Raw genomic sequence first — 26,537 nt, forward strand, 5'->3', positions numbered from 1 at the left:
TTAACCCTATCATTCTGATTGTACTTTCGGTATTATGATGTATCTTTTGCGTACCGTTCGGATATTTTTTTCATGAAACTAATTTCAGTATCTACATTTTGCCTTGTTCAACATCACATCATACGTGGATATAGAGTATGCGTTTTTATTCATCGAAAGGTTTTGGCTGTTTTAATAATATTTACACAGGACTTGACACATTTAGTGTAGGATACCACATTTTAAATCTTTACACGTGTATTAGGAGATCACACGTAGCCATTATTGCAACATGCGCTTTAGTTCCAGTGATGTACAATATTCAATACGCTGGGAATAATACACTTTTATATGAAGTTGATGAAAAAAACCCCGATGAATTCAGCCTTGTAAGGAAAACTGAAAACGTTATTGAAAATGATTTTACATTTTATTAAATGTATAGGGACATAAATATTTAAAGCAATTGTCTTGTTCATTGGTTTTGTTTGTGTCGTTTTATAGAGAAAACATTTATGAATATTGATTGACTAGGTGCGAGCTTGTCACAAATATTTTCTGATTCATTATCAGTTTTTTCGAGCTATAATCAATTCAAATTCGATTAAAACATGTGATGGCAGGATATCTAACTCAAACAATATTTATACAAAAATTGTTTAAAAATATATAAACCAGGTCATGTCTAAGTTGGACAAATCTTACGTCCATATTCTAATAGTTCCATACGTTTCGTTGCATACTTATGAAGAGAAATAGTTACATAATCATAAGAAGAAAAGATTACGTGCTAAATGGATATTGAATGAATGTTCTGTGAAATAGTATTTTTAATTTACGTTAAATTGATGCCAAACAGGTGCGCGTTTAGCCCACAATAAGATACGTAGTATAACCGTCTAATTGTGTGTATATTGCAGTACAGCATTTCGATGTAAAAACATTAATTTTATATTTTGTTAAAAGAATGCTGAATTCTGCCATAGCAGCAGAGACTTTTTAAACAATTAATGAAAATTATGTGAGATATACTAATTAGTAAACCAGTGTCGTCTTTTTTCCGACGTCACATAATACCCAAACATGCCATGACTTCAACTAATATGTTGTATTATTTTCAGTACATTTCATTACATTTGGAGATGTGACTGTTAGTCCGTTAATAAAGATGCAAAATTAGTCAAAATACATCTACACAAACAGGAGAATATGAAAATCTAAAAGCTCACTTAGGTCTCGGATAGGTCCATCCAAATCATCATTACCAGCTTTCTCATGTAGTACATTGGTATACTTTCTCATAAATTGTGAAACTAGCAAAACGTATTCACTAACATTGGGAAACTTTGTACGAGAATAATAACTGAACTACAGTGTCCACAACAAATTCTCTCAATGTGATCTTAGTGACGTGAGCCAAGTGTTAAGCATAGCGGAGTTATGCCCCCTTATCCATACACGTGCATGGCCTCTCTGTCGACGTTTGACGTCATAGAAAAAAATCAACTTTTGACATTTATTGCGGGCCATAATGCGAATGACATTATGCATTAGCACATGAATCTATTTCATATACACTTATGTCGTCCCGATATAAAGCTGTATTTTCTTCGCTCAAACTTCTTCATGCCATATTAAAGAGATCGTAGCAGATAGCTTTTATCGGTGCACGACAAAAAGAAACGGAGAAATTAACTGGTTTTAAACGCATAGAAAATTTTGGACAACATTTAGCAGCATCTATTTCTCAAACCGCTGAGGTAGTCGCACTTATATTTACCAACTGATAGGAAATTTTATATTCTACATTTCTGTGTACTTTCTTTGCCGCACGCAATTCCAGGACCACGCGAGCCAATTCTCGCAAAACGTTCATTTTTCAAACCTTATAAAAATCCCCACGGCATGCAGGGGGTTAATAAACAGCCTTTGAACTGCCTCGTCCGCCATGTAAGTGCAATAGTTGCTGCGCAGTGCGAAATCGATCCATCACAGTCTTCCATAGAGTCGAGAGTGGATGGACTAATTCATGCACTGATTTCTGGACTGGAGCAGACTCACGCTGTTTACAAGCCCCACGTCATCAGTGTATCGGTGGGATTACACAAAGGGTTGACTGAACGCTGAAAACGACTGCCATCTTACCATTTCACGACTCGGAAGCGTCATGCGCCTTATCTTCTTCTTTGCAGGTACTATGTTTCATATTTACATTCCTGTGAGTCCGTGACGACTGTAAGCGTATGTTAAAATACGTGAGTTGAGAATCTCTGACAAACATTCATCTATCCTCGTGCGAGTCACTTTGGCTGAGTGGGTTAGGTGGCTCACTTTGTGTGCGGACGAGTAGGTGCCTGACTCTGAGACTGTGGGATTGAATCCCGGATGGGAATCAACCAACAGACGTACTAGAATCTGCACTTCACTAAGAACGTAGAACAGGTAATATAGCATGTGTATGGTTACATGGCACATGGCACATTTATCATCGCTAACCACGATTTAATGTACTGAACATGTGAATGATTAGATATGTATTATAAATAAGACTCAGGCAATGCAGTGTTTACCTCGGATAAAGGATATACACCACTGAAGCCGCAGATATTTACCACTGACAACCCTTCTCTCAAGCATAATTAGGCATGATTGAGAATGTTCGTGTACTATTAGGTAGTACTGTGTTGTGACATCTGACCACGTGGTGGTGAAATTGGACGCCCAGCAGTACAACGTTGTACTGCCGGACACAGGAAGCCGGTAAAGTCAGCTTGACACCTGGGCAACTGATGGGCAGGGTTGGTCTTATCTAACATCGTGTTTGATCGATCCAAAGAGGACTGACGATAGCTGTTAGACTCGACAACCTGAAAGGGACGTTAGTGTTGCAAAATATATTCGTGGTACTCAATAACTGGTACACTATCAGTCACTTCACACTACATCCCCTAATATATAACCACAACACGACAACTGCCACGGCATCAAAGGACCCTACGAAACACGACGCACTGTTTATATGGTAAAAATGTCCCGTATGAATAATTTCCCATATACAGAAAAAGCAAAGAATAGCCTAGAAACGTTGTGACATACAATAATGAAGATGTCAACCATAACATTTGCCTTTAACTTGAATACCAACCTCTAAATGTCTCACAAGAACCCCTTCAGTTGTAATTTGAAAACAATATGATGTTTCGGCGTGCGTAGTTATTGTGATTTAGTGCCATGAAGCTACGAGTATGGTCACTAACGGTCATGGGCCGGGAAAGCTACTTTCTTAATTATAAAGAGGAAAGTAAGGGTAGCTTTACCGGTCATAGAGGATAGATGTAGCTTTACCGGTCATAGCGGATAGATGTAGCTTTACCGGTCATAGAGGATAGATGTAGCTTTACCGGTCATAGAGGATAGATGTAGCTTTACCGGTCATAGAGGATAGATGTAGCTTTACCGGTCATAGAGGATAGATGTAGCTTTACCGGTCATAGAGGATATGGTGCATCACGATATGTGATACGGAGATGTAGCTTTACCGGTCATAGAGGATGGGGTGCATCACGGTGTGTGATTACGGAGATGTAGATTTACCGGTCATACAGGATTGGGTGCATCACGATATGTGATACGGAGATGTAGCTTTACCGGTCATAGAGGATATGGTGCATCACGGTATGTAATACAGAGATGTAGATTTACCGGTCATAGAGGATAGATGTAGCTTTACCGGTCATAGAGGATGGGGTGCGTCACGGTGTGTGATTACGGAGATGTAGATTTACCGGTCATACAGGATTGGGTGCATCACGATATGTGATACGGAGATGTAGCTTTACCGGTCATAGAGGATATGGTGCATCACGGTATGTAATACAGAGATGTAGATTTACCGGTCATAGAGGATAGATGTAGCTTTACCGGTCACAGAGGATGGGGTGCATCACGATATGTGATACGGAGATGTAGCTTTACCGGTCATAGAGAATGGGGTGCGTCACGATATGTGATACGGAGATGTAGCTTTACCGGTCATACAGGATGGGGTGCATCACGATATGTGATTACGGAGATGTAGATTTACCGGTCATAGAGGATGGGGTGCATCATGGTATGTGATACGGAGATGTAGCTTTACCGGTCATAGAGGATGGGGTGCGTCACGGTGTGTGATTACGGAGATGTAGCTTTACCGGGATTGAAGGCAATAAAAAACTAAGTTACCGTATTCACCATATTTAATTTGCTCGTTTTCGCTTGCCATATATTACAATGTAAATGAAACGTATATGCATGTAAAATTTAAGTTTATACAAAAATATTCCTGTAAGCAGTTACTGCCATTTCATCATTGTAATCCTCACATCACTCCAGTTTTAACAGTTCAGATACACAGTCAACATATTCCATATCATCTATGTTCTGGTTCCGTAGATCTTGACTTAGGGATCTAAGACGACTGTGTATCTGTTGTTAGTGGCGTTTCCTCTGTGGAGCTCTAGGGTAGGCTGTTAGTCGGGCACAGGACACTTCGCTCACTGACTGCTCCCTTTGGAAAAGTCCACCGACTTAAAAAATATTGGGGTGACTCTTTCTGGCTTGCTGATTAAGTTTGTGATGGAACCCTTCTAGGTGCTTATTTGTCCTTGGTCCTTTGTTTCCGAAATGGTTCCACATCAATGGGGAAAACTGGTTACCCTCCCCCCACGAAGCAGTCACACAATCCATGAATGATCGCACTTTGAGGTCATCGGGGCTGTCAGCAATACATTCTAACCAAATATTATCTACTTTGTCAAGGGGGCCCAGGGGAAGAGAAGCAGCTCGACGTACTATCCTCCGCACATCATCGCCCTCCTTGTAGTCGTTGATGAGGTTCTCTTTCTGGACTCTCCTCCAAAGGCACTGACAATAATGAAAAAACACCCCCAAAGATGGGTTGTTGGGGGGAAAGCTGATCTTACTGCATTATGGGCTGCCAACTCAAAATCCAACTGAACAACAGGAGGACTGAAATGCCAACTGATGAAGGTACTCGAACACAGCATAGTAAGTTGTCTCCTTCCTATCTGGTAGCAGTCCATACACTAGGGGAAACACGTGTCCTTGGAACTGGGCTTGAATTGTATATATCTGGTCGAAGAGACGAGGTGCAGCAAAGAATGTTCCGTCACAATATATTGTATCTGCGTCACACAGGATCTTCATGTGAAGAGGAGGATGTCGTTGCTGATCCGATGAAGGAATCTCTCGCCAGCTTCTGTCTCAGCCCACTTGTCCTCAAGATGAATCTCAGGTCTGGAAGCAGGCAGTCTGGGAACAGTCCTGTGTCTCTGTCCATACATGATTGTCTTCACAGAGTTGAAAGATGGAATTTCTGGCAGCAATCCGTCTGGAAATCTGTCATGGTTGCGCCGGAGAAGTGAAACCTCATCGTCGTAGATCGTTGGTATGGGCGTACACTCTTCCTTGGATCTAGCAATGAGTCTCGATTTGAACTGGGCAACCTCCATTTGGTACAGCAGGATGTGTGTGTTCTCCTTCTTCCACGGCATGAAGTCTGCTGTCTCTGTATGCAAAAGGAATATTCATAAGTTGATATCCAAAAGTACATCCTCGCTTATGCTGGGGAGTACCTTTAACATATTAACCTCTCTATATACATATATATACTTAGTTCTATCTATCTAACATCGTTTAATATTTCAAACATGTTAGTTTACCCCGTAATTTGCTTAGCAATAACGTATCGATGTAAAACAAAATGTACTACCTTGTAGTCAAACGAGCAGGACATCCAACAACAGTGCATCTCTAGTATTTCTTTTCTGCCTGACTTCTGCGACACCTGAACTTGTATCCATCAAAAAATAAATGTTGTCCTCCGCGCACGTCAGCGAACGATACTATTACTTGTGCATTTGCCATGATGACTGAAGGTATAGCCCCATCAGATAAATATATATAATGAGAGATAGGAAATTGACAAACATGAGTAGATGTGAGTTGGAGGCGGATGTAGTTCTCATCAAAATTGTAAACATCACACACTTGGATGCTGTACTCTGTGATCCTAATAGGAAACAAATCGCATTAAAAAAGAGAAAATCACAGGGGTTTTTTCCATTAATCGGTAATTGTCAGGGTTAACTGATCACAGTGTTTATTCAGTTAAGTAGCTTTGGCGGTACAATCTTGCGTTGGAGAAAGTAGCTTTCCCGGAACTACGCTGATTTAAAAAGTAGCTCTCCCGGGCCGACACCTCACTAATAAACTCGTTATCAAGCAATCACCTAGTTTGACATGCCAAGCGTCACGAAACTGATCTATTTCCTTTCACTTCTGTCCCTGTCAGTTGGTGTTTCAGCAGTACCTTCCAGCAGCGGCCTGCCATCCTGTCGTGACATTGAGAAGTTCTCTACCGAGTGTTTAGCGCAAGTCCAAGGTACACCCCTGGGACGACTCTTCGCTAATGGAAACTTCAGTTACACTAATGTGACAGCTTTTCTGTCAGATATAAGGACGACCTTCTGCCAGCCACAGTACGTTTGTTTTCAGTTTCTCGATTAAACACTCAGATTAACAATACATGTACCCTGTAGCGAGTCTAATGAGGTCAAGCTTATAGTCTGTCAGGTTGATTTTTCCTCAAAGTTTATAGAAACTCTCGGGAAAACGGGTGAAAATGAACTGTGCAACACTCAAGACCGAAGTCGTCAACTCATCACGTGCACATGTCATGTGTTTTTATTAGATCAATGGGAAACAACCCTTGATATCACCATTCCCATCACGTGTTTAGACCCATCACGTGAGGATATCAAGAGTGTCTATTAATTATATTCGAAAAACGTATTGTGACGTGATCCATGGTTGACCATACTGATGATGCAATAATGTTTATCTCTCTATTCACCACACAGGTGCTGGTTAATTTAACACATGAGATGGTTATTGTGTGGTGACATAACATGTGATGACTGTACAGTCATCAGATTTCTGTGACTGTGTAGCCACAGCTGATAACTTTTGGTCACTTTCCATCATTGTGATGGTATGGTCATGACATGTGTCCAGTAATAAAAAGATATAGTGCAAGCAGGATGCTGTGTTTGCATTTTCCATTTACCATCATCTTGAATAACTAAAGTACATACTGTTCCAGGATCAAAGCTGACCTCAAAAACCTCTATGGATGCTTTCAAGGGAAGGTCATGACATGCCTGCCATCTGACTGGCGAAGAGTAATCCCACCCCTTGACCAAGCAATACAGGCTTTTGACTACACGTGCAACAATATCAACGGTAAATATATATGCTTGAAGGGTCATTATTACTTTAAATGGGTGGTATATCACCTATGGAAATGACAACGCATAAGTTACATATTAAAGCTTACATGCAACGCGAAACACAACTTTCCAAATTCTGATACCATTCGGTGTGGACTTTAAGTACACAATTATCAAACATGCAATTTCAACTTAAAAAGTTGTCCCGCGAAATCAGAGTTGAAATGTGACATAGCTGATACCCGCCTCCTCTGGTCAGTCCCAAGTCAGTCTATGTTAAGTCCACCGAATGCATAATTAACTGCTGTGAACTAAGCCACCATGAAAAGAAGGACACACTAACGACCTGACACACTACATGTGGGCTACATAAAGCAGCGATCGGTCCCCCGAGTGAACCCACACGCAGCAAGGGTCAGCTGCAAAATAATCCACCATGACGGCCATGACACTTTAATGTATGACCAGTAATAAAATTAATTCATGGGGACTTGTAACTGACATTTCGGACGTGTGTCCAGCTAGGCGCACTTTAGGTGGGATGCAAATGAGTGGGCCATTAAGACTGACCAAGGGACTATATGAAGGGGAGGCGGCTAGGCAGAAGGCAGAGCGGAACGAGAGCGGACAGAGACGACCACAGCAACATCAACCGGTCTCACCAGCCAGTCCAGGACTGCTCCCAGTCTCCCGACTACCAACCGCCCTCATGAAAAAGGAATAAAGAAGAAACATTCTCTCACACCTCTTTGTCGTTGTCCTTACTTTGTTGCAAGTAAGGACGGGATGGGTTCTTTGATTTGGTGCCGTGACCCGGATCCTCCTCGACAGGAAGATTTGAAACGAAGTAAACTCCACTGAACGTTAGCCGGACCTACAAGGAACAGGTGAGTAACTTGTGGTGATGTTTGCTCGAACATGATGGCTGGACAGGATTTAGGGGAGTTTATTAAAAGGGTGGCTAATCAAATTACTGGCCAGTTGGCCAATTTATCTACGGCAGTAGGGGCCACAGGAATATCAACAATTGTTCACACGTTTGAGGGGGACCCTAAGGGGTATAGAGAATGGATTAAGAGTGTAGAAAAATATGCGATTTTGACGAACGCAAGTGAACAACAACAAAAATTGATAGCATACCAGAGTAGCACAGGGACTGTTAGTGATTACATACAAAGGTACCTAAGTGGCAACAAGGATGCCACATGGGATGAGCTGAAAGCCGAACTATCCTCACGTTTTGCTGAAATCCAGGATCCACAGCATGCATTCATGCTGTTAAGATCCCTGAAACAACGCACTGGGGAGAGTGTCCAAATGTACGCTGAACGCATGTTAAACATGGCGGAAGAAGCCTACGCTGGGCTCAGGCAAGATGGCGGAAATGGCATGGCAATTGAAAGGCTATTAGTGGGATTCTTTATTGATGGGTTGGCCCACAATTACCTTAAAGGAAAAGTAATTAGGGAAAACCCAATAAATCTGGCAACAGCAGTGACTTGTGCGGCAAACGAACAGAACATGCAGGCCCGATTCAACCTGAGATTAGGAGGGCGTACTAACGGGAACTCCTTCAGGCATAATGGTGGGGCGGGACCAAACATAAACAGGGAGGAGGAGCCTATGGACATTAGCCATTTAAGACCAAAATTCTGCTCAGTATGTTGCAAACCCGGTCATAGGGCTAGGGACTGTCGTGTGAAGCAGGGCACTATAAACGCCATAAATCAAGGTCAAGGTCGTTCAAACGAGCCTAGGCTGTGTTGGTACTGTAATCAGCCTGGCCACTTCAAACAGGACTGTCCAGACAGGCAGCGTGGTAGACCAAAGTGTAATTTAAACTAGACAACCTTCCTCAGCGTGAAGCCACTGAGGAAGATGACAGACCCAAACGAACCTATTCTATTAATCTAGCTGGCAGACCCAACTCCATAATTGTTAGGATAGAGAAACAAAAATTCAGATGTTTAGTAGATTCTGGTGCAGAAGTTTCGATCATGCACAAAAGGGTTTTCGATTCATTGAGAGATGTTCTCAAGTTGGACAAGAAAAAGATTTCGCTTCAGGGAGTTAATGGCGACCCCCTAGAGGTCCTAGGTAGTGTTAAGGTAGACTTTAAGCTAAGGGATGTGTCACTGACCCACACATTTTATGTAGTAGATAATATGAACAGAAATATGATTTTAGGCCATGACTGGCTTACGCGGGCAGGAGTAAGAGTCTATTTCGATCTAGGCAGTTTAAGAGTTGGAAAAACATATGTCCCCTTAGAAGAAGACATCCACGTCTCATCCATCGTCAGATTAGCAAGACATGTTACCATTAAGCCTCAGAGTAATAACGTCCTTAGAGCAAAGGTTAAGGACAGACCAGGCAATGAGATCGGGAACCTTTATCAGATGTCTGCAAGCAACAGTACTTACTTACAGAATGAACCCGGACTTCTCATCAGTGACTCAGTCGTAAGACTAGATGAACGTAGATGTATCCCTGTTATGGTTGTCAACAACACAAACAAATCAATCAGGCTTAAGAGAGGGTGTATGTTAGGAAAACTGGAAAATGTACAAGTTGAGAATGTGGTTGGAATCAAAGAGGCTGTAGGTCAGGATAGGGCACAAACAGTTGATTGTACAGATATAGACGTACCCAATGAACATAAAAAAGCCATTCAGGAACTGGTAGAGAGGAACATGGATCTCTTTGCAAAGTCTGACTTCGATTTGCGACATACAGACACAGTGAAAATGAAGATAGACACAGGCGACCATCCTCCCATTCGGCAGAAACCATATCGCACCCCAATAAACAAGCGTCAGATTGTAGATAAGGCCATCAATGAGATGCTAGAGGCTAAGATCATACGACGTTCCAGGTCACCTTGGAGCTTCCCCATTGTAGTGGTGGACAAAAAAGACGGAAGTAAGCGTTTTTGCGTGGACTTCCGGTGGTTAAACAAGATTACCCGGCCCATTTCCACGCCTCTCCCACTCATTGATGATATCTTGACACAACTGGGAAATTCAAAATATTTCTCCACGCTTGATTTGAAATCAGGGTACTGGCAAGTCTTGATGGATGAACAAGACAAGGAAAAGACAGCTTTCGCTTGTCATAGAGGACTGTTTGAGTTCTCAGTGATGCCCTTTGGCCTATGCAATGGGCCTCCATTTTTATGGAACTAATGAATATTGATCTAGAGGATTTGGAGACTTTTGCAATTGTATACCTAGATGACATCCTCATCTTTTCGAAGACCAAATCGGATCACATCAACCACATTGAAACCGCATTCCAGCGAATCCGACAGCATTCGTTGAAACTGAAGCTTGCAAAATGCAGTTTCGCCCAAGGAGAAACTCATTATTTGGGGTTCGTTGTTAACCAACAGGGCATTAAGCCTGGTGAAAAGAAAGTAGAGGCTATTCGTGAATTGAATCCTCCAAGATCAGTCAAGGAGGTAAGAAGCTTCATTGGGATGTGCAGCTACTACCGGAGATTCATCCCAAACTTTTCAAAAATTGCAGAGCCTATCATTCAGCTGACTAAGAAGTATGCCAGGTTTTCTTGGACAGATGCTTGCCAGCAAGCATTTGATTTCCTGAAGAACAGCCTCACGATCGTACCACTATTAACATACCCAGATCCTTCAAAACCATACATACTTTACACAGATGCAAGTGATATTTGTATTGGTGCCTGCCTTGCACAGATCCATAGTGAGGAAGATGAGGAACATGGGAGCACAGAAGTGGAAAAGCCTATTCACTTTTTGTCGCATAAAATGACAGACACCCAGGGATGCTGGTCCACCATTGAGAAGGAAGCATTTGCAATACATTATGCCCTCCAAAAATTGGACCACTACCTGCATAATGCCCAGTTTACCATCAAAACAGACCACTAACCCTTGAAGTATCTGCTAGAGTTATCTATGCAGAACAAGAAGGTACAATTATGGGCACTAGGGATTGCGCGCTATAATTGCCAAATTGAGTATATCGCAGGAACCACTAATACCTGTGCTGACCTGCTGTCTCGAGTACCAAATCCCCAGGTTGCTCTGGAAAAGGAGATTGAAGAGGACATCAAAATTGATGGTCCAGAGAATGGATAGTTTAATTAATCAGTTAGTAACTCTGGATACTAAGATGAAAGAGAGCAAAAAGTCTCACAAGAAAACTGTCATAATAGTGGGAATAGTAGGAGTGATTTTAGTTGTAATTGGGATTGTTATCTATGTTAGGTTTAAACCCTGGCTAGCCAAAATGTTTAGGCGAGCAAGAAACACCCAGGTTGCTCCCAACTTCGAGTTGGTGCCGGTCTTATCGGGAGGTGTGAGTAGCACCGACAGAAGGCGCGTAGCCACTGCACCGCACGAATCAGGAGGAGAGATGGAGGATACGGTGACATCACCTACAGCGGCTCCAGCTGTGAAGATCCTCTATCCAAGCTTGGACAGCAGCAGAATGGATCCACGCTAATGGTCAAGTAGACCAGCGAGTGAACGGACAGGTTTACTCAGTATAAATAGATGGTGGTACAACTGGACATGTTCTCGTCCAGTGGTGACACAACAAGTAACGGAAAACACAACGCAAGTAGAAGGCTAGACAACACAAGTAGAAGGCTAGACGACACAAGTAGAAGACTAGACGACACAAGTAAAAGATTATGTTGCAGAGGTATCAGCGGAAGAAATTTTCGAGGAAAAATTCTTAGTTACATTGGGGCGAATGTAACATAGTTGATACCCGCTTCCTCTGGTCAGTCCCAAGTCAATCTATGTTAAGTCCACTGAATGCATAATTAAGTATGCAGGAAAGAACTGCTGTGAACTAAGCCACCATGAAAAGAAGGACACACTAACGACCGGACACACTACATGTGGGCTACATAAAGCAGCGATCGGTCCCCCGAGTGAACCCACACGCAGCAAGGGTCAGCTGCAAAATAATCCACCATGACGGCCATGACACTTTAATGTATGACCAGTAATAAAATTAATTCATGGGGACTTGTAACTGACATTTCGGACGTGTGTCCAGCTAGGCGCACTTCAGGTGGGATGCAAATGAGTGGGCCATTAAGACTGACCAAGGGACTATATGAAGGGGAGGCGGCCAGGCAGAAGGCAGAGCGGAACGAGAGCGGACAGAGACGACCACAGCAACATCAACCGGTCTCACCAGCCAGTCCAGGACTGCTCCCAGTCTCCCGACTACCAACCGCCCTCATGAAAAAGGAATAAAGAAGAAACATTCTCTCACACCTCTTTGTCGTTGTCCTTACTTTGTTACAGAAACGATTCACTGATTTCACCCAGCCTGTGGTGGAAAGTGGTTTCAACAGCTGTACTTCGCATACAAAGTATTGCACTTTTGATTTGCGATTGTACGCTTATAAATTTATTTATTTGGTTGGGTTTTTTTCATAAACAGCAATGTATATTATATGTCTTGAATAAATGATAATTGTGTTTTAATTATGTCAACGTTGTGGGAAGGGTGTCAAGTGGTACCGGCATGTCACAACGTGGTCACGTGGTTACTATAACGTCGAGTGATAACCTCATGTAGCAAAGTAATTACAACATTATACATTTACGTTAAGGAAACGTTATGTCTTAGGATCCTCGCTGTTCTCTATTGGGGACAGCTATTCAACTAATGACATTAAACAGAACGCAAGACAACGTAAAATACGCTAGCATCAATAACTTTAACCTTGCGACTCGCACAAATGACGTAAAACAACGTCAGGTCGCAACCTTGCGACAACGTATATGGGAGTCGACGTAGAGACAACGTTGTCAGCTGGGTGGTAATGATGGTACATTGCTAAAAGAAGGGTAAAACCGATTTAAAACTTTTGAATCTCATCTATATAAGATATATAACTTATGAACTGAAGATGTGTCGTTGTCAATATGGATGTGAATTATTCAACTATTTATGTTTATATTATAAAGCAAACTAGTTTAACCTCACGAAGACGACACGTCTATTTATGAAACATCCTGTTTAGCAACGACTGCGAGCTTGCGCGTTATGGTTGTGTTTCCGCAAACACCATAGCAAAAACAGCCTACATGTCGTGTATGTCACAAGAACCCACAAAAAGTATCCCGTCGTAAAATGTTGGTGTCAAGTTTCTAATTTTGTTGAGTATGTTTATTTAAAGGTGTTCAGCGTGTAACACCGAAGTTCATTACTGACCAGCTCAAGGTATTCCGGGACAATTGGGTTATGGAAAGTTTGACGAATGTTTGCAGATATGTTTGTTATATCCCTTGTAAGATCTTTTATGTACGTTTCTTAAATATTGCCTTTCATTGTACTTCGGCTTACCGAATAGACGTGTCTTCCTGCCTATCTTAAAAGATAATTATGTATATATATTCAGATGTGGACGCCCCATGTTTGGAATCTGACAGGTCAATGATCGCCACTAACTGTCTACGGGATGTCTTCCAGGAACGTTCTAATTTCTCCACGCCTGATGAATTTGTCACATTCGACTGCAGGTATTCCAAAAACGTCTATAGCTGAGAATAAAGTAGTACAGAATATTGAAAGAACGCAATTTCCTTTTGAGTTTCTGGTTTTAGTAGCCGCAAAATGATATATTATGTCATATATCACAGCCTGGGAAGGTGGTAATGTCGAAAGTGAGGACAGATGTGAACGTAGTTATCCCTATCTTCAGATTAACTGTTGTGTTTCCAGAGTATCGCTGATTATAGAGACCTGCCTTGACAAAGCCTTTGGTTCGTGTCCGAAGAGAACTGCAGAGGTCTTGATAGAAGTGAGCAAGTACAACAGACCAGTTGGCTGTGACGCTTGTGTCTCCCGGCCATCTCTACTCCTCCTGTTGGTCTCAGTGCTGACATTCATGTTGGCTTTGTTCAAGTAGATACCTGGCACATACCCAAACTTTCTCTCTATATATTTATCTTGCCTCACACACTCTGATTGAAAAAAACATAACAGATTTCAGCCAGTGTGCCCCGCTTATAAGCGAGTAACATTTTCTATGTGTTTCTTTCCGCTGGGAATGCCGAACTCATTAGTACTTCGTGGTTGTAATTCTATATTTCAAATAACATTAAATTACGTATAATGTACGGAAATTATCGATGTTTCGCGAAAGCAAATCGACGGAAGGGAGATAACTCTAAAACTACCATGACTTCAGTAAATACTGGATTGTGATTGGTTAATCAAAGTCATTCCGAGCCACAATACGCTACGCGTTCGCTTTTAAATCAAATTTAGAGCTATTATAACTTTGTTACATACCTCTGATATTCCAACACAGAATGTTTATCTCCTAAATCTGTTTTTCTTTTCTGCAAAAACGCGTGCTTCAAACAATTCAAAATTAACATTGGGACATTCGGTGAGATAAATATGTTGTTCATTAGTCCCCCAGGGTCCCCTGGCTCAGGGAACAAACAAACATCAGGGGTACATCAACCCATGTTCTCGTGACCAGTGATCAATTTAAAATGTTCTGGAGCTGATGTTTCCACCATTTACATGTTTCGAGTGACTGAGTGAGTGTAGTTTTACGCTGTACTCAGCAATAATCCAGCTATATGGTGCCGGTCTATGAAAAATCAAGTCCGGGCCAGACAATCCAGTGATCAACAGTATGAGCATCCATCTACGTAATTGGGAACCGATGATATGTGTCATTGAATCTGACCACCCGATCCCGTTAGTCGCCTTTTACGACAAGCATAGTCGCCTTTTATGGCCAGCGTGGGTTGCTGAAGGCCTATACTATGGGTCTGTTTGCCGTCAAAAAGTACCGATGAATTTACCTTGGAACAAAAAAGTAAATTTCATAAAGTGAAATTAAGATAGCGAATCCTCCTAATTTTTCCTTGCCAATTGCACATTTAAATCTCAGAATTTGATTCAACTTAGGATAAAAGGTGTTTAACAAAAGATCTTTGTGTACAAATCGCCATTCCTGGTTTGTATTACAAGGGGGTAAGCGCTGTAGTTGGAACAGCGAAACAAATGCACGTGCAGTACGTGAAGAGCGTTAACTTAGATCACTCATACCCCCTTGTAATATAAATTAAACTAAATAAAACATTTAAACTTTTATCCTAAGTTGAATACAATTTTGTACTCATTCTGAGGGACGGTGGTGCATCATTACGTTCGTACATAACCATGACAAGCAGGGGGGGGGGGGGGGGGGCATGAACGGTCCTTTATGTACTGACCAGTGTGACCAATGTCCAGCCACCGGTATTACATATGTTCCAAGTAGTGCGGCATCCTCATCAATATATAAGTGGATTATAGATCTAGTCAGGTGTTATGTAACTTTCAGCATGCGCGAGTTTTAACAAATCATATTATGGTCACTGAAACGAATTTGACAAAAACATACCTTTAAGAGTAAGATGATTGTTCTTGAAGTTCCCTGAGTGAGTAAAAGACATAAGACTGGTCAGGTGTATTTATCTGTCCAACAATGTGGATAGCACAGCTCTCTATCCCTCGCTGTGGCGAGTTCAAGAAATGTTATGAATCTAAAACTGTAGCTATCGTCCTCTGTCTTATGCAAGATGTAATTTCACTTATGTAAGATGTAATTTCACAACTAGTTGGAATTATCATGATTTCATTAATACTTACATATATGTCTGATGTGCGACAACACTTCGACTTGAACTTAACAGCGTTAAAAAGGCAGAATCTGCAGGTTGAAGTCTTAGAATCCTTTCATGTTTTAATTAGCTGGTAGTAAGGTTTACTATGTATATATCATTCTGTATGAAAACCCAACCCAGCCAATCGCGTGGCACTGCTATATAAGGAGAGGGGAGGTTTTAGTTGAATTACACTGTACAAAATAGAGCTGCAACATGTTTGTAGTGCTGGTTAAACATTCTAGATACAGAGCTCAGTGGTGAAATGGACGGGTTTTCATCAACAACTCAGAATTAAATGGTTATGAGGGCGTCTCCCTCCATGACAAATGAAAGCTGGATTCGGAGTTCTATTTGTTGATAGTCTGTGCATTTTTGTACATCCTTGAATGCCTTTGTTGTTACTTTGTTGAGCGCACTGCAGTTACTTGGCCATGCTCCGTATGTATGTCTGGATAAGACTGTCTTTGTGCGGAAGCTTATTTGGATTCTCTTAGGTGAGAAAGAGCGCTGGTAACAACATTCCAAATGTAAAAGTGGTGAGATGGACAGGATGAAAACAGGAGCGTGAGTTCTATTTGTAGATGTTCGTACACGTTCTGTAAACCTTTGAATAACTTTACTGATATGGTGTTGAAAGGTCTACAGTTGCCTGATCCGGATGTGTATAAGTACAGACTTTCATTGTGAGAAAGCGTGATCGGTTTCCCCAGGGTACATTGCCTGATTAACTAGTCTATGAAATGACACTGGTCAAGTCTACGTCAACAAGTATCGTGCTGTATGAGAGGGTTTTGTTCTTGCGACTATTGGCTGGTTCGGTCAGAGACATATTACAGCGTCGTATTCTGAGACTTATAAACCTTGCCCCCGTGCTCTCCATCTGGAAGTGAGGCTTGGTAGATTTAGTCATCCAAAGCTCTTGTTACAGGACAGACTATGTAAGCTTTGTAACACTAATACTGTCGAGCTTGAAACTGACTTAAATTAGCTGAGATTTCTACTCTGATATTAGATGTGATGTAATGGAACTGTTTCTTTCTCTCCTTTATTTGTAAACATGTCTCCAACAGACCAGATTCTTTTTCTCGAGCGGAATTAGAAATTAAACTGGTGTAACAAATGTTGAGACGTCAAAAAGACGTCCCGTAGCAGTTGTTTTCTATATAAGTGCTAATCATTTAGGATGGTTTTGTAACATGATTATACCTATATTTTTATGTCTTATTGGCCTAATGCCTAAGTGCCTGTAATTTTGTATATTCCGCCTTGCGAACTAGCTGTTATGTATGACACATGTCATTTGAATAAACTTGTTTACTTTATTGCAAAGAAACATCTTTATTATGTGACCTGGAGCTTCCGACGCAACCTGGCAGTGGAGCGTGAGAGATGTTTTGATTGGTTGACGAGTTGGCCTTTGTTGCAGTGTATACTAGCGTAATGTTAATAATGATTTCTTCCTTATTCCCACTTAAAATCACCAAACACAGAAACAATATCAAGGATAGATAATTCAAAACATAATGTTAAATAGAATTCAGTAAATCAGTCATCATCAGCAGGAACATGGTTCACGCAATGGTGATACCATGACATGTGAACTACGTCAGCAAGTCTGGTCACCTGATGGCGTCATCCGTCTCTTAAGGCAAACATGTATTGTTGAAGATCAATTCTAACCCGGATCTTCACGAGCCTGAACGATATTTAGAAATGAATTGCAAACGTTAATCGGTACAGCATACAAATTGTGCATACAAAGGGCATTTGTGTTGCACCCTGTCGTTTGATAAAAATGGCGTAAAACTATACTCACTCACTTTGTTATCTGTTTCAGGGGCGTGACAAAAGCTTTCATTACCTGTTATGGAGACTTCTGTTGCAGCCTACTACTAATGACATGTTCACGTTTCAGACAGTATTTAGGAGTATGTGTGTGTGTGTGTGTGTGTGTGTGTGTGTGTGTATGTATGTGTGAGTGAGTGAGTGAGTGAGTGAGTGAGTGAGTGAGTGAATCAATCTTTTCATAATCGCATTTTAAATACTGGTAATATTCTTTCTTATGGTGTCACCTCGGCCTCTCCATGCCTGGTGATAGCATTTTATATGCTGTACCATACTGGTCCATCATATATTAAACTTGACACTATAATAAACTATCATTATTATCAATATCAACCAGTGTAGCGGAGACTCAATACTATAGATATCTTCTAATTACGTAAGGACATCAACATACATGAAATGAATGGCTAACGCCAATCGACAAACATTCATTGTTAGATTGCATAGTGGAAATAAAGACCCGGAACTGATGGTGTTTAGAGAGAGAGATTCTTTATTACGTATAGATGGCCATGAGGCCAACAGTACAACGTGTGTAAACAGTGAGGTAGACACATACATGTGCGTCACGCTGTAAATGTGGGTCTTAGTACAATTAATGTGATTATATATTCACACTGTCAGCTTTTTTGGTTTCGATCGGAGTACAAACACTTTTTTAAAAGAGATACATAGTCTTAAAAGTCTATTGTTATCGCTTGTTTTCATCAATTCAAGAAACAGGGTGTGTATGACAATATTCAGGTAAAATCTAGCACGATATTCACTGTAGAGAGGACACACCACTATCTTCTAGTTCAGTCACACAAGTACAAAACGCAGTTTCATAAGTTTTGGAATGTCTGTAAGAATTAACATTGAAATCATGCACATTACAACGAATCTTTGTCAAACATCTTCGTAAATCTTTTGAGCCAATAGCTTTTAGATAATTTTGAAGAGAATAATCAGTCTTTATTCTTGCATGGAGTGTCAATGATTCTGGAAGGACCACGTGTTGATGCCACTCTTGGTAATAGATATCTTTTGAGCGCTGTTTAAAATTATCAAGAAAGCATTTCACATTACTAACATTTTGTGCTATCCACACGTAGCCGAAGCCATATCTAAATAATAACATTCTCGTTTTTGATACCCAATTCACGTCTCCGTTATCATCTAGTCTTTTCATAGTAACATTTCCTAACATTTCCTTGTGTGTCAGTACGGGGGTCGGCGTAAGATCCTGATCCAACAAATGGTGTTTAGACAGGCCCTGATGAGAAAAAAAACAGACCAGGAACTTGTGTTGATTAGACGGGTCTTGATTACTAATGTTGATTACCCAAAAAAATATGGCTAGCAGTAAAATGGCTTAACGGCAGGACTACAACAGTTACCCAACCCGTTCTATGTCGCCGCGGACAATGTAAGTCAATGTAAAACTGTCTCGGACGGAGGGGGTCGTGAAGTCAAGGGTCTGACAAATATCCCCGTACTATTACGTGAACACCAACTCGCGTACACGGATGTGCTCAGACACGTACGTCTATGCTCTGTCTCCCATCACTTCTCAGACTACAATTGCAGCACAAAACGTGATGGGCTGTAACAAAGTGAAAAACGGGCGTGCTCCTACACTAGTCAACGCTATATAAGTACTTTCCATGCCACGTGTCGATTGGAAACTTTTAAACACATTCAGACAATGAATTTCTATTTGTTTACACATAAAAGTACTCGAGTCTACGTGACTATTTCAGCGCCATTTTGTTGAATTCTTGTCATGTCTAAACCGGTTCCGTTTCTTTACACACCAACTCAATAACATCGCGACCTACCCTCGGCGTTGCTTTTCACATGTGTTTAAATAGGACATAGGTGTCGTTCATAATATCTGGAACAGACATGATGTTTTTACATTCGAGATTTCAGGTGACATTGCTCATTCATCAATGAGGGGTTTATGGCTAGGGGTTTTACTATCATGTGTATTAATCACCTATTATTTGCTTGTTGTTAGCCTCGGGATCCCATAAGGAGCTGCAGCGCGCATGTATTAGTCTATCCATATTATGTAAGGCAATCATCAATAGCCTCTGTTTCTAGGTAGATAATGCCCCTCTAGGAAGATAACGCCCCATGCACAAAAGTGCACCTCATATTGATAAGGGAGAGGCAAGGAAGGTTGGAAAAGTCGTCGGAGACGCTAGATTGTAAAAACATAAAGCTTTCATTTTTCAGACGAATTGTCACGACTGCAGGTTAAGAAAAACATGTAAGCAAGATAAACTAAACCCGAAAATGAACATGAATTGTGCAGTGCCCCACATAACCAAACGTCATATTACATGACCAAGGTGCGCTCCTCTGACTGGTTGAAATTTCGTTCGCGGGAGAGGGTTGTGCACAGTTGTCAAAAAGGTCAATATATGATAATTAAATGTCGAAATGAGTAGTTTTAGTGTCGAGAACCGTGAAGGTCCCGGGGAAGAAAAAGTCTTCAGCAACCCATGCTTGCCATAAAAGGCGACTGTGCTTGTCGTAACTAACTGGCGACTAACGGGATCAGGTGGTCTGGCTCGGTGACATGGTTGACACATGTCATCGATTCCCAATTGCGCAGATCGATGATTATGTTGTTGATCACTGGATTGTAAAGATGAAAGGGTACACATCCTAGATATGGTTTAAATTACAGTATGTACCAACCCTTTCGGAATTCGCCATTTTATAAAGTCTCCCGCTATCAATATTTAGCTCATCCTCGATATCTTGTTCCGACAAATCTCCATTATACACTGCATGCATCTTTAGCTCGGCCCGAAAATTTTACTACCTCCCTTATTCTCAGTGTACCCAATCAGTTAAACCGCCGTTACAACTGAACTTGCCCGTGTCAACAACGACAGTGGTCACGGGTTCAAAGGCTTGTTTGCAGTGCGACTCAGATTTTGGAGAAATCATACAGACACATTGATAGACCCGAAATTTTGAAAATAGTACATGCAAGAACTCCTGCCTCTTTCAGAGAACCCGTGCATTTTATCGGTTAGATAATTTAAACACCGAAAGTGAGTTGTGATTAGTTCGCTCAACTTCCCATCGTATACACCTGATTGGATAAAAACCCAGTGAAGGGAGGTAATAAATTTATCGGGCAGGAGATGTATCCAAGGTATAGTGGAGATTAATCGGAACGTACATGCTGGAGATATCGAGGATGTATTTAACTGTGATCCAGGGAATTTATGGTGCGGGATCGAGCCCACATGTCACCGAGAGTGGAATCCTTGGCGTCATCTTTGTGTGTAGACTCTGTCAGTGTTGTCACCACTCCTAGCGTACAGTACACAGCCCTGTGCACTTAAACGAACCCACTGATCCGTGGGTAAATGAATACTTGTAAACACCTAGTTGCGGGTGCAGCCAAGTGCAGTTACGAGACAAATTACTCGTACTATGACTATGTACTCCTAGTGCAACCAGCTGTGAATGGAACTTCGTAAGGATGGGAAAGCCACATTAACTTGGCGCGTCATCTGGTTGCAAGAGTTGTATGATCGGAAAGATCGAAAGGAATTCGGAATATTGTTATTGCCATCCAATGACTGGGGTAAAAAGGAATCACTTTGAGCACGGGCGTACATGTTATGGACGTTAGTGCAATATATATAACACTCTATATAACATACGCCCTCCTCAAGCACGAGCGAAGTGGGCTGCTAATGTACACGATGTGGAATCTATTAAATGTTTCTCTGCTTGAAGGCTATTCTCAAAACTTGCATAATATTCTTATCTAGTTCTAGATGCCAACATACTTTTGCCTCAATTATTGATTGTGTACATGATGCTGACATCTGTATGGCGCCAATATCCAGCTCACCATTGGATCTCTGTCTGTTAAGGTGGTTTGACAAATGTTAAGAAAGCTACCTATACACGCAGTTGCAAAGCTTGTGTTACGGTTAAAAATTAGCCGTGACGAAACGTCACAAAGTAACTCAGACCCAGCAAAATGTAACACTGACAAGTCTAAAATTTTTCAGAAATATGAATCGACCAAATAAGACCAAGATACAGAGACTCACAACAGAGGGTTCATGTACAATGCAACTGAGTCAAATCTAAAGTAATGGGTCAAAGATATAACATCATCTCACCAAAGTCTTGGTTTGAGAGTGAGAAATAGTAATATTGAATGTAACGTGGCGAGCGGTCAGGCAGCGGTCTTGTAGTTCCTGAACAATGTTCCTGTACATTCGAGCACGATATGACCATCGCCATTAACTTTAACCCAGAACCTTCTCGTAGTCTCGTGTTTACCTCAGTCAAAACATTCTCAAAGGAAGGTAATTCTAGAGAACTGCTTTAAAGGCCTGCCGCTAAAATACTAATAGCACTGAACATTTATGACACGAAAGGTGACCCATAATAACTATCACTCAAAACTTTAAACATTGTGACCCAATAATAATTATCACTTAATCAATAATAATGCAATTTACAGAAAATACACTCTCACCCTTGAGGAAAAGAAAGTTTCTGCGAAACTGTTACAATCATAGCAAGATAAGAACATGACATGCACTAATGTGAATAACGTGAGAAACATCTTGCAGAATTGCTATGATATAATGCACATACATGCATACAGCATCAAGCATCAACATTGTCTTTGCCTTTAATGTATCTGAACACAAGATTGAACCTTTGCAAGATCAAACTCCAACTCATAAGTCTTTGATTCCGGGTCTTCATTTAATAACGAAAAGGGATTGTGATCAGTAAATACTTCAGTTGGCAAAGTAGTTGCACCCTGGACACTTCAAAATGCTGTAAAGCTAGCAAAAGATCTCACGTTTCTTTCTCAGACGTAGAATAATTTCTTTGATGCTTGTCAAACCTCTTGAAAAAATAATAAACTGGATGTTCAGTTCCTAAATCATCCCACTGAATCAGGACAGCACCTTCACCTACATCAAGTGCCTCAATTTGCAACTTAAATGCTTTCTCAAAATTTGGTGTCTGCAATATCAGTAAATTGATGAGTATGGCTTTGACCTTTTCAAATGCAGTCTCACAACTGCTATCCTACCGGAATCCTACCTTTTCCCCGAAAATGTTAGTAAGTGGTAATACATTATCTGAGAAATTTTGACAAAACTTTCTATAATAGCGTGGCATACCCAAGAATCTTATGACTTCTGTCTTAGACTGAGGCACTGGAAAATGTACAACTGCTTCAACTTTAGCATGAACTGGTTGTACCTGGCCGTGCCCTACAACATGCCCTAAAGATTCACAGTCACTTTTGCCTCAGACAGTCTTTCGAAGAAAGCACGAGTTCAGTTCAGATGGTCATCCCACTCCATGTCATAACTGATAACACCATCCATATAAACCTCAACACTGCCAAGACCAGACGTAAGATCGTTGACGAGTCTCTGGAGCGCCGCTGGTGTGTTCATCAGTGCAAATGGCATCACTTCGTATAGATACAGTGCATCTGGTCTAACGAATGCCGATATTTTCTTTGCATGGCCCGTGAGTAGAATCTGCCAGAAGCCCTTCAGTAATTCAAACTTTCTTATATATCCAGCCTAACCAGTGCAATCAATGCAATCATCCACTCTCTGAATAAGACATGAATCAATTCGTGAGAGAGCAGGGACAGCTTTCACATCAGCACAGCAGCGCCAACCACCTCCACTCTTCGGCACAAAACCACATGGTGACCTCCACGGACTGTCACTGGGTTCAATGATGTCATTCTACAGCATGTATTTCACTTCCTTCCACAGAATTTCACGTTTCACTGGATTTATCCGATATGGGTGTTTTACAAGCACAGCATCACCTACATCTACATCATGGCTAACAAAATCAGTTCGACCAGGCACATCAGGAAATAAGAGAGAGAACTCGTGAATCAAATCTGACATTTGAACTTTCTGCTCAGGGGATAAATGTGATAGTTTTCATCAAGGTGAACTAAAACATTAGAACTGTGGTGAAACATTATCACTAGTGTCATCACATTGCTAACACCATCATCAACATTTGTCAAACATGTTCACCATTGTCTTTAGTACCATCAATAACCGGGGAGAGTGTGGCAATACCCCTGACCCGTTAGGTGAGCTAAGACACCAGAATTTCTCAACTTTGGTGAAACGTTATAGTGTTATATTTTTCGTCACGGCAAATTATTCACCGAAACCAATGTAAGCTTCAAGATTTGGCAAACACATCGTTTTTCCACGTACAGATGTGTGACACTTACACGGTGGCAAACAACATCTTATTTTAAGCCTGTATTGTTATCCCCAGTAAACGTATCCCCTTTACGGAACCTTGATAAATATGTCTACACTCAAGGATTGCCAAGCATGCAAACGCTCAGACACAACAGCCTAGTGCATGTGGAAGACAGACTTCCCTTGCAGCTTGTGGCAACGTTTCCTTTATAAGAAGCTACAGACAACACTGAAGCCTCACAACGTCTTCACCATGTCATAGTAGAGATCGTTAAGTGCAGATGACAGAAGCAGGGCCATTGCATGGTTACAGTTCCCGGTGCCACAAGCTGGAAGGGAAGTCTGTCTTCCACATGCACTAGGTAGTTGTGTTTCGGAATTTGAAACAAACATGATGTTGGTATGTTAAAACCCCTTTGTTTTGCACTGTTTTGATAATGTTTCATTTCACGCAAACCAGATGAATATTTAATTAGTTGCTTGTTCCAAAGTGTCGTTTAAAGTGCCCATTAGGCACATAAAAAGTTGCATTTACCTTAGACTATACATGCCCTTACGACATATTAAGTTAATATTTTACCATAAGATTTAGGGAGTTCCCATACTTTTTGTTCGTAGTATACATGTTATTTGCATCTCCAGACCATTCTGGTTCTATCCACATGTCAGTTTTGCTGTTAACATCGTTATTAATAAACTGACGTGCAAAAGAAGCTTTACACCCGTAATTTCGAAAATATTTTGAAGACACATAAAAGTAAACGTGAAATCTGTGGGCAGTATATACGAAACACACAACATGTAAATTAATCATTAAACCAAACAGACCAACATTTTTTTAAATAGTTTTTTAATTGTATTTTTTTGTTTGTTTTGTTTTGCTTTTGATGGATGTTTCGAAATTCATATTGCGCCATGGCAAAGGGCGCAGTGTGGATATCGCCGACAGGACAGAATGCGAATGCCAGCACAGCCTGATGCTGAAAGCAGACACACGAATCCGATTTCTTAGACCAAGCTGACTGGAGAAACTATGAGGAGGTCCACTGGTCTGTGTCAGAACGGGCCCACTGGATGACCCTTTTATTCATTTCACGAAATGACTGATTTCAAAATCTGACTGTAACCTATATACCAAGGCTTCTGTTAGACGGCATTGCCGAAACAAAAGCTGGAGGAGACAGTAGTAGAATATGTTAGATCTGACTTGACAGAGGCTACCTCTTGATAACGAGTCTCAGTTTAGTGGAGTGATCATATTACATACCCAAGTTGTACTTAAGACGGTTATTGATACCAACTGTGAATACTCGGTAGGTCTATTGAGTAAATGTGTTGTCTATTTTACTGTATTTACATATTTTAATGTAGGTGCATTCAGTTTGCATACGCACGAGTGGGAAAGGGTATCACAGTCATGTTCATAATGTTACTGTGAAAAAGGTATAAGAGATCCCATGCCGTCCACGCTATCTAGTCGTTGACTATGACGTTAAGGACGGCACATTGACGAAGAGCAACAGACCACACTGACCTCACGGCCCTTACAACACAGACTGCATCCAGTTCATCTTGTTGCGAAACATCATCCAGACATGAAAGGATCGACGCCAACAGCACGGGTAGCTGTTCAAGTACGGTGCACGTGGACTGCTGGGACATTTTTCATAGGACACAAAAAACGATCAGGAGCGAAGCTGCACAGGTCGTGCGGGCCCAGATATGGTTAGACTGGCCTAATGCCAAGGATGTACTGAAGACATGAAGATCATGAAGCTCATGGATGTATAGTAATTCTATCCTTGAAAGATGCAAGTCCTGATGGACGCCAGAGTTTTAGAGGAATATTATCGTTTTCTTTAAGAAATTGTCATTTAAACAGTCATTTATTACCTTGGAGACATGAACAAGTCTACCGTACGTCTTACATTGAAAAATACAACTATTAACACCTGTTCATCTAACAGTTACTAGTATACGGAGTATTTTACGGACGTTTCACTGCTATGGACTTCAGAATGAGATCATCAGACCACATTTTATCCCATTACATTAACTAGTCACTAGCAAATTGGCTGCTCTGGGCGTTTATCACCCTTCCAACATAGGATCATCAAAGATTTGAACATGGTATCATCTTGACTGAAGGATTCAAACCATAGACCATAGACTGGACCAATCAGGATGCCTAAGCCAGATGATCGCCGATTACAAGACACATCAGTCGCAGCATCCTCTCAAAGACAAGCTGTCATCAGGTTCTCAATTCCAAATAAACATTCTGGAGATGACGGCAATTCTCCTATGTATCCAGCACTGGGTGCTACACCTGACAAACTCCTCCATACTTGTCGCTACGGACAATTTCGTGGCACCAGTATTTCCGACATGGCCCTGGCCTTCAAATCTCCTGGAGTTTTTCAACCTTTACGTGTCCCTGTTTGACCAGTGATTCTGGTCAGACAGAGGTGAGGTACTCTTAAACAGTGCTTCAACATATTT

The 26,537-nt window shown here is 41.2% G+C and overlaps 2 protein-coding genes across 2 annotated transcripts in view; one reads left to right on the forward strand and one right to left on the reverse strand.

Annotated features, from left to right (window-relative positions):
* Positions 1-26,537, reverse strand: part of LOC137298340 (uncharacterized) — a 187,434-nt gene that overhangs the window by 154,913 nt on the left and 5,984 nt on the right. The window lies entirely within an intron of this gene.
* On the forward strand, positions 1,981-13,849 carry LOC137298196 (uncharacterized). The gene is made up of 4 exons (XM_067830354.1): positions 1,981-2,171; positions 6,335-6,521; positions 7,145-7,284; positions 13,677-13,849. The coding sequence occupies exons 1-4, from the start codon at positions 2,147-2,149 to the stop codon at positions 13,820-13,822; spliced, it is 498 nt and encodes a 165-aa protein (XP_067686455.1). The 5' UTR covers positions 1,981-2,146; the 3' UTR covers positions 13,823-13,849.

This window comes from Haliotis asinina, chromosome 10 (assembly GCF_037392515.1).
Source record: "Haliotis asinina isolate JCU_RB_2024 chromosome 10, JCU_Hal_asi_v2, whole genome shotgun sequence".
NCBI classification, from domain to species: Eukaryota; Metazoa; Mollusca; class Gastropoda; order Lepetellida; family Haliotidae; genus Haliotis; species Haliotis asinina.